Here is a 10169-nt window from a genome sequence, read left to right as displayed (position 1 = left end):
TCGTTGAGTTTGTGTATTGAACATGAGAACCGTATTAGTTTGTGAAAGAATGGTGTCAGGGCCATTTCTGAGCATATGGGGCCCCTATAAGCATAAACCTATTTGATGGCCCCCTCGCCCATGGAACCCATGGCTCCCGTCTTATATGTGCGCTTCATGATGGCGAAAACTAGAAATTAGGGTGATGGTTCTTGGTTTAAAGTGTAATCTTTGAAGGAGTCCTATAAACACAAACAAACATTTATAGTGAGAATAAAACGGCAACAGCGTCGATTGATAAAGTTTCTCGTCTTACAAATCTGTGTGAATCCATAACTGTAATGTCTCTCCCAGCCACAAGCGGCGCTACAAGCAATCAGTAGTTCAGTATTTTTGCGTCATTCAACATCCGGAACTGCGCCGCCATTGAAACAAGTATCCAACGTGAGAGTTTCGTCGCCGCGGCAAAAATTTTTCATTTAATTTTACCCCTTTGCGTCTAATATATCTGAGTATTATTGAGAAGAATGGCGTACAGAGGACAAGGACAGAAGGTGCAGAAGGTCATGGTGCAGCCCATTGTATCCTTTCTTACTCCAGAACGTTTTTATGGTCGACATTGTATTGATATATTTGGATTTTGTAGTAGTAATTCAATCAGTATTTTGTTATTAAAGATATTGTAATATTATTGTCTTCAGTTAAACGTTTTTATCTTCATTTGAACTGTTTGCACCAGTTTAGTGTTGATATACTGAATGTTGAAGTGTTGATAAACATGCGTCTAATTTTTATTGTTTATTTATCTTTGATTCCTTAACTTTATTATCAGAACCTTATTTTTAGGTATCTACAGAATGTAAGTTCATATTTTTATTTCCTTCTGTGATAATTTGCAATGAACCTTTGATAGATGTCCTATGTACATTCATTCTTTCTCTCCGCTCAGCGTTCTCGGATCCAGGTGTGGCTTTATGAACAGGTCAACATGCGGATAGAGGGCTGCATTATTGTGAGTAAATGCTGCATCTCTAATTCAAGCTTCATCGTCATTCTAATTAATAAAGTACACTGTGGAATGAAATAGTCCTGTTGCCATATTCAAAGTACAGAGAAAAATTAGAGTGACATTGTGCACTAAACATTTAGAGTACAATTGTAAATGGGACAATACAATAAGCACTGCAAGTTGATTAGACATGCAGTTAATAACAATATTTACAGTAAATACGTATAATACTGTTTCCAAATGAAATAAGTACATTGCACTATACATATCAATTGTGATTTTGAGAACAAGATCTTGCAAGCATTCAGTCCATGTGACTAAAATAAGTTTTAATTAATCCAAAAATGAAACAAATTCTCATCATTTACTCACCATCATGACATCCCAAATGTGTATTACTTTCTTCTGCAAAATACAAACAAAGATTGGTAGAAGAATATCTCCACTCTGTAGGTCTGTACAATGCAAATGAATAGTGACCCGATTTTTGAACCTCCAAAAACCACATAAAGGCAACATAAAATGAATCTATACAACTCTAGCTGTTATATCCATGTTTTTTTAAAGTGATCTAATCAGATTTGGGTGAGAACAGACCAAATATAACTCCTTTTTTACTATTAATCTTGACATCAGCATTCTCATTGGCAATCATGATTTCAAGCTCTATTACACTTCTTACAGCGCCATGTAGTACTCCGCACATGTGCCATGTAATAGGAAGTGTAATCGAGCTTGAAATCATGATCGCCAATGAGAATACTGATGTCAAGATTTATTTTAAAAAGGAATTATATTTTTTCTGTTTTCATCCGAAACCATCTGGATCACTTCAAAAGACATGGATTAAACCACTGGAGTCATATGGATTACTTTTATGCTGCCTTTATGTGCTTTTTGCAGCATCATAGTTTTGGTCACCATTCACTTCCATTGAATGGACATAACAGAGCTGAGATATTCTTCTAAAAATCTTAATTTTGTGTTCAGCAGAAGCAGTGGCGGGCTGTGCATTTAAAGTCTAGGCCTTCAGTGTGTTTCATGACATTAAGAAAACAGTTTCGCAACGAGTAAGACACCCTATTTCTTTGGGCATCATACATTGTCACAGCTAACTAATAATACCATTTTAAAAACACGTCCACACTTGAAAACCAGAACTTGAAACGACACTTAATGCTCAAGCAATCCTAATTTTAACTGCGGCATGACTGTGAAATGAACGTCTCCTGAACAGACATTCAAAAATCATAATTTTTCATATGAATCTACCAGTCTAGATCTATAATACCTGCAAAAATCAATCTAATAATAATCTTTAAATGTTGCTTGCAATACATTTAGTTTTGTCAGGGTACACGGTTATGCTACGTTCCATTCAAGTTGGATGTGGGATATTACTACTTTATATCTCGGATTATTATTGCATTCTATTCCCTAATATTCGGAACTGCAATTCCGTTAGCTTAGCAGATGTTTGACTCCCATTATAGATGTCTCCTTGCAACCCAACTGATAAACAATGCTGCAGATCTAGCATTTGTGCTACAGGTGTAAGATTAGCTAAATAAATAGTGTTATATACACCTGTTTCTGCAAGCATTTGTTAAACAAGCTTTAATATCATGTAATGTGGAACTGAAATCATTTATCTATATTACTTAATAAAGTGAATGTTTATCACTTTATTGTATGTATATCTCCCTGAGTGTGGACATGTTTGTGTGACATCATGCCCCTGCATCTCGGCGAAACCATTGAGATGAGAATTTCTGCAATGACTTCAAGATGCGTTCAATTGCACTTTTCCTAGTAGGAAGTTGTAAAATCCAACTTTCAGAGTTGAATGGAACGCAGCACTACTTTTCAAAACTTGATCTGACACTCAAGCAGCATAATTTACGCTTGGGAAAACTCCTGATGTTGCTATAACAATGCAAAAAGCACTTACCAATTTGCTTGAAGTGAAAATCATCCTTTCCTGTTTAATAAATTAAGCAATCACACGGTCATGCAGAACATCTTGTTTTTTTATATCCATAAGTATTATTCTCAATGGCGATAGCGGCAGTAATGACAGTCGACTAGTCAGCAAGATCTTGCTCACTTCACTTACAAATTACGTCACAAATCATGATTGCGTCACTCAAGGCCAGCTAGAAGGCCTGGACCGGGACATATCCTAAAGATCACACCCACCAAGAACAAATAAATCAATCTGATTGGCTGACAATCTGACATTAGTTGGTCATTCATTTGCACTGATGAGGGATTCTGTAGAAATTCTGAAGGGGTGAAGCTCAGACTCACGCACTGCTTTGGGCATGTGATTTGTGAAACCGTTGTCACACTTCGCTTGTAAGCATCAATGAATAAATTCTGACTAGATAACCTTTTATTTTTTCTCTTTTTGTTTGTAGATTAAGAGTGGAAAGTGATTAAAAATACATAAGCAAAAAGGTGATTGAGAATGAAAGGATGAAAAATATTTATATATTTGATATGTTAGGCCAGCAGAGAAGGCTTTGCTGGCCCTGAGAAGAACGAAAGCCATACACCTTTTTTTTAATGTTTGGGCGAGTTATTCTTTCAAGGGTGGCTACACACTGTTTTCAATGGGGTTGGAGCGTTGCGAGGATGTAGAAGAAAAATGCAGGTTTTGAAAAAGTGACGAGAAAATCTTAACTTCTGTTGCAATGCAATCTGGCTTACAGTGATGTGAAAAAGTGATTTCCCCTGAGCCTTCCCTGAGTTTTTGTGTACATATACTAAATTGTTTCAAATATTCAAACTAAATCTAACAAAGGTAATCTGAGTAAACACAAAATGCAGTTTTAAATGATTGCTATTTACTGAAGCAGATAAGTTACCGACTGGGCTTAGTTTATTTTGCATTGCTTTTAAGTCCTCGTGGTCATGTAGTGACTCGCCTCAATCTGGGTGGCGGAGGACGAATCCCAGCTGCCTCCGCATCTGAGACCGTCAACCTGCACATCTTATCACGTGACTTCTTGAGCGTGTTGCCACGGAGACATAGCTCATGTAGAGGATTAACGGCATCCACGCTAAAATCACCACGTGCCCCACCGAGAACTAACCACATTATAATAACCACGAGGAGGTTACCCCATGTTACTCTACCCTCCCTAGCAACCGGGCCAATTTGGTTACTTAGGAGACCTGGCTGAAGTCACTCAGCACGCCATGGGATTTGAACTAGCGAACTCCAGGGGTGGTAGCCAGTGTCTTTACCACTGACTGAGGAGAGGAAGAATTACACAGCTCACAGTCCAGATGCACTCTAAACTTTCCAAACTTCAGGTGATGTAGATCGCAAAGTATGATCACTTGTTGTGGAATAAGTGGAGCTAGAGCTGCTGATCCACTGATGCAAAACTTACGTGTCGAGCATCTTCAAAGGAAACACCCAGCGTTACATCTTTAATGCAGTTATATGTAATGCATTATTTCTTTATAACGTTAAAATAATACGGACGCAGATCATGCAAATGACTACAAATTTCTCTGTGCAGTCAGCGCCTCTTCTATGAGTTGCGCGAATGTCCCGATCCAAGGGTGAGTGATTGAATCTGCATGCGGCTGAGGCACACTCTGTTGCGTGAATGCTCATCCCTAGAGCGTGTGTGCTTAATGCAGCTAGATTATAACTTGATGGCTCACGAATTATTGAATCATAATGTCACTGGCCATTTCTTATTGTAAAGAAAATTGGCAGAGTTAAAGATGGATTGAAGTGAACAGAAAGGTTGAGAAAGGTAGTCTTCGCCCCATTACACACTGAAAAAAAAAAATATGTGAATGGCTCAACAGAAGCAAAATTTAGATTTGGGGGTAGCTCAGCGAACATTGACGCTGACTACTACTAGGGTATACTAGTTTTACAGTATACCACGGTGTGAAAATTGCCGGTTATCATATGTACATTTGCTTATCTACGGAATTGAGAAATAAATGCAACCACCGGAGAATCTCGAATGCGCATCTCCTTTCCTCCTTGACAATTCCTCAACTTGTCCCACACACACACACACATGCAGTGGAGAAAATGTCAGAGAAATGTGAGACGAGGGGTCCTGACCATAGACATCATATAGATAGACGCCCTATCGACCGCTTCTACCTACTGGCGCGGACGAGCCGCGGCGCCGCCATCTTAGACCGGTCACCCGCTCCACTCAGTGTAATCTGTATGGCAGGTGCAATGAACTGTCTGCGCATTTAATTAATCATACCTCACTGAATACCAAACTGATTTTCACGCTGAGTTTTTTTGCTGCAAAGGTCATTCATGTAGCTATGATACAGGACACATGGTTCGGCGTATTTTAATATTCATAGTAGGCTTAACAGTAATATCATATTCTGATATAAGATATAAAGTGACCAGACGTCCAAAATCAAAATATGTGATGTAGGATATAAGGTATTTTATAAATCACACACTATAAATATGATAAAGAATCAGAAACAGTTGCAGTAAAGTAAGATATTTTAATAAGTTGAAGAAACTATTTATAATGATTTGTGACACACTCTCTCTCACTCTCACAAACAAACAAACAAGCTCGCTCACACCCAAACACGAACGCACTGTCTCTCTCTCTCTCACACACACACACACTCTCTCTCTCTCTCTCTCTCTCTCTCTCTCTCTCACACACACTCACTCTCTCTCTCTCTCTCTCTCTCTCTCTCATACTCTCACTCTCTCACACACACACCTAGCTAACGTTAGCTGGCTACGATTTCAGTACAGTAATATCAAAGGTCCTTGCTCCTCAATTATCTGGTAATATTCTATTCACAAAATACAACCAATAGTATGGTAATGTTAAAACTTACTTGTGAAAAGTAATCCCCCTGGCCCTATTTGCAATGGTCCGCCGATTAGAACAGGAAAATGCTCCACATCTTGCTCTGGTATCTTAACTGCTGCCTCTCAACGAAACTAGGAGTACAACCGGTTTAAGATGGCAGCCGTATTTCTCAGTGCGCAGCGGCCAATAGGGCATCTAGTCTCTATATAATATCTATGGTCCTGACATAAGTGAGTATGTGTGTGAGTTACAGCAGTGTTTCTCAACTGGTGGGTCATGGCAGAAGGGAAAGAACAATTCCATGGTTCTCCCATTAAATATATTTTTGAGGCTGCCCAATTGATGGCCTATTTAGGACTGCTGAGGCAGATTTAATGAAACATCCTGTTGCTTTGGTTGTTGACGTCAACAACAAAAATAATGTCTCTTGATGCATGTGCTTGTACTTGAAAACCATGAACAAAACTGCAACATAAAAGGGAATGTGACCCAGGATACATTAAATACAGGTTTGGTTTTTACTATTAAAGGTCGTCACTTGATTTCTGATGTAAAAACTGGGTCCTGAAGCAAACCAGTCTGAACCAGTGAACCAGTCTGGCTGCACTGTCACGTACCTACAGTATATGTTAATTATTAATAATCAAGAGGACATTGTTTTTCATTTAGTAGTTAATTTAACATGTTATGCTAACATGTAAACTAACATGCTTTAGTTATATAACATGTTATAGTTACAATACATTTTTAATCATGTTTATAATTCAGGTTATTATTATAATTTTGTTAGCCTTCTTATTTATTCTTTATTTTCAAAAGAGAGCCTTTTTTTAACACATACTTCCATGTTTCAACTATAATAAAGCATTTGTTCAACCAAAAAAAAAAACTTTTAAGGGTCATCGTAACTGATAATAGTAGTTGTGTAATACCGTGATATTTTCTGAGATGTTATCATACCGTGAAAATCTCATACTATTGCAACCATAACTACCACCCCTAGAGTCACGAGTTTGCATCCAGGGTGTGCTGAGTGACTCCAGCCAGGTCTCCTAGGCAACCAAATTGGCCTGGTTGCTATGGAGGGTAGAGTCACATGGGGTAACCTCCTTGTGGTCGCTATAATGTGTGGGTCTCGCTCTCAGTGGGCCAAGTGATAAGTTGTGTGTGGATGCCGCAGAGAATAGTGTGGGCCTCCACATGCACTTCGTTTCCACGGTAAAGCGCTCAACAAGCCACTTGATATTCTGGATTCGTCCTCCGCCACCCAGATTGAGGTGAGTCACTATGCCACCCAGAGGACTTTGAGCACATTGGGAATTAGGCATTTCAAATTGGGGAGGAAAAATAAGTTTGAGTGACCTAGTCAAAGTCCTGTTTTGAACAAAATTGAGATGCAGTGGCTTGACATTAAACGGGCAGTTTATACTCAACCCTCCAATGCTGAACTAAAGCAGTTCTGCAAAGAACATTAGGCCAAAATTACATCACAGCATTGTGAAAGACTTATCTCCAGTTATCTAAAGCGGTTGATGTTCGTTGTTGCTGCTAAATGTGGCAAAACCAGCTATTAATTTTAAGAGGGCAGGTTACATTGGTGATATAGGTGTCAGATAACTTTGCTTATATAAAAAAAAAAATACATTTAAAAACTATTTTGTGTTTACTCAGGTTGCCTTTGTTTTGTGTTATGTCTCGTTTGAAGATCTAAAACAGTGGTTCTCAATTTTTTTTTGATGAATGCCCCCTATTTCATTTCCTTACCCAAGTGGAGACTTCTGTTGAACCAAAAAGAAAAACATACAACACCAAGTTAAATATTTGTGTTATTTGCATAATTTAAAAATGTTGTTAATAAATTCAATAGGATTACATGTCATGAGTGTGAGACCAAACCTTGCGTTTCTTGAATTAAAGGAGATGGAGTGCTATATATGGGGCCTATAAAATGATATTGCGAAGACAGAAACTAATAATAAAATTAATATTGTTAAAATATTTTACATTTACATTTTTTAACATTTTAATTACTTAATTTTTATAGTTTTAACAGTGATATTTGTAACAAGACCATAGTAAACGCATGGATCTTGTTAGATGTAACATGATTTCTATAAAACAAACTATGGCATTTGTGTAATTATAAACAGTAGACATACTCTAAACAGATGTAAAAACAATAAATACTAAATATGAATATTTTTAATTTGTAACAAATTATATTCCCTCACTCTATTGTAGCCTATGACAAATTTAGTAGTGTATTTATAATAATATTTATTATCAAACAATTTTTGCCTAAAGTACTGTTAGTGTTACTATAGTAATTTCAAGTATGGTGATGTAGAATTCTGCAAATGGTTTCCACTTCTTGTGTCATGCTTCTCACTGACTCAAGCAGAGCTGCGAGTTGAAGAGCTGCTCTTTCCATTGAGTCGTATCCATCTACAGAGCCATACAGTTGCATTAGCCGAGGTTGTGCCTCCGCCTGTGTATTTGATGCTTCTATACCAGATACTTCAGATGTGTCGCTAGACTTCAAAATAAGATGAACCACGGTACAAATTTATACCAACCCGTATACTTGAGAACCAACTGATATACTTCATGTCTAGATAAACGTTTTAACGCAAAGAGGAACTTGATGATAGATTTGATTATGACTGAAAAAAACGCTCCCCATTTGAAACCTAACTAATTTGCTCTCAGCGCCCCCTTACATCCTTTGAACACCCCTATTGAGAATCCCTGATCTAAAACAATTTAGTATGAAAAATACACAAAAATAGAAGATCTCTGGAAGGGGCAAATTATTTTTTCACAGCACCATAGGCGTCCAGTTGTGCTTTCAGTAATCCAATTCACAATATACACTTGATTTCAACCTGTCCAGGGGCCTCATAGATGTTTGTGAAATGATTCCAATCATCAGTTATTCATTTTCATTATGAATGATGAATCCATTCATTGACTGTAAATCCACACCATTCTTCAACCCATCTCCATATTCTTGCTAAATCTTAATTAATAAAAAGGTTAACATGCTCTTATATGCATAATGAAATATGCATAGTCTACAAGGCAATCTTGTTCTGTGTTTTCCAGCTATTCTCTTCTGCTCGCTCTTGCCATTGATTATGTGTATTTTAGTAAAACCATTCGATTTTACTTATGTCTTCAACAACAGCAGATAAGAGGCTGAAGGATGAATTGATGTAATTTCTAGGCGAGTTTTAAACTTGAGACTGTTGCAGTGCTTTTAACAATCTGTGTATTGATTTTAGCTGTTTTTTAAGTGCTGTAAAGTATGATCTAATCCCTCCTCTCTCCAATACAGTGCTTGACAAATATGTAAAAAAACAGTTGTTACACCTGCCTGTTATGCCCACAAAATTGATGGTAACACTTTATAATATATTCCATTAGTTAACATTATTAATGCATTGGGTATCATGATCAATATATTTTTTTACAGCATTTATTAATATTTTATGTTAGTAAATAAAAATAACATTGTTCAATGTCCGCTCACGTTAGTTCATAGTGCATTAACTAATGTAAACGTATGCACAAAAATTAATTAGTTTTTGACCTTGACCATGGTTACAAATGCTGTAAAAAGTATTGTTTACTTTAAATTCATGTTGATTAATGGACCCGTATTGTAAAGTGTTTCCAAATTGATCTTACACATTCCTTTCCATTAAATGCTCAGTCAGAGCTTTCTCTAATGTGTAGGTGCCAATTTCTAGCAATTTAGCTTACATTTTCTTTTTCTAATCAAGGGATTCGATGAGTATATGAACTTGGTTTTGGATGACGCAGAAGAAGTTCATATGAAGACCAAGAACAGGAAACCCCTGGGTAAGTGTGAACTTCATGATGGGGATGAGTTATTGGCTTCTGAGAAATAAAATTAGTTGAAGTGAAAAATGATACCAACTATAACATATTATTCTTTCAAATAGGACGGATTATGTTGAAAGGAGACAACATCACGTTGCTGCAGAGTGTGTCCAACTGATCATCTGCTTGTTCTTTAGGATTTTTTTCATCAATATTTGGTTATTGACCTATGGTTATAAATGTGGAAACCTTTTGTCTTTTTCTAAATGCCACAAAATTAAAGTTTTTTTTTTCACTATGTCTGACTATTGTTCTTACTGTTCAAGAAGGAACCTGGGCTTAATGTTGAAAGTGCAGCATTCTGAAGTTATGCTGAGGTTTGGCTATGTTCAATTACATTTCTCTTTGAAAATACTTTATCAAAGCAACTTGAAATGTGGATATGCTCTTGTGACAACTTGCTAATCTTTATCAGGTCAAAGTTTAGTTAAGTGAAA

General features: G+C 37.0%; 1 protein-coding gene across 1 annotated transcript; it reads left to right on the top strand.

The window, feature by feature from the left end:
* Window positions 1–392: 392 nt before the first annotated feature.
* snrpe (small nuclear ribonucleoprotein polypeptide E) lies at window positions 393–9965 on the top strand. The gene is made up of 5 exons (XM_052111720.1): window positions 393–560; window positions 812–838; window positions 929–991; window positions 9612–9690; window positions 9795–9965. The coding sequence occupies exons 1-5, from the start codon at window positions 507–509 to the stop codon at window positions 9848–9850; spliced, it is 279 nt and encodes a 92-aa protein (XP_051967680.1). The 5' UTR covers window positions 393–506; the 3' UTR covers window positions 9851–9965.
* The last annotated feature ends 204 nt before the right edge of the window (window positions 9966–10169 follow it).

Source organism: Xyrauchen texanus, chromosome 39 (assembly GCF_025860055.1).
Source record: "Xyrauchen texanus isolate HMW12.3.18 chromosome 39, RBS_HiC_50CHRs, whole genome shotgun sequence".
NCBI classification, from domain to species: Eukaryota; Metazoa; Chordata; class Actinopteri; order Cypriniformes; family Catostomidae; genus Xyrauchen; species Xyrauchen texanus.
Note: the sequence above shows the minus strand (reverse complement) of the source record. Positions and strands in the feature narration are given on the sequence as shown.

Bases quoted from the DNA above. Each gene is read 5' to 3' on its own strand.
- snrpe (XM_052111720.1), top strand. From the start codon at position 507: ATGGCGTACAGAGGACAAGGACAGAAGGTGCAGAAGGTCATGGTGCAG. The intron at 561-811 runs GTATCCTTTCTT...CTTTATTATCAG, and splicing joins AGGTCATGGTGCAGCCCATT to AACCTTATTTTTAGGTATCT. The intron at 9,691-9,794 runs GTAAGTGTGAAC...TCTTTCAAATAG, and splicing joins CAAGAACAGGAAACCCCTGG to GACGGATTATGTTGAAAGGA.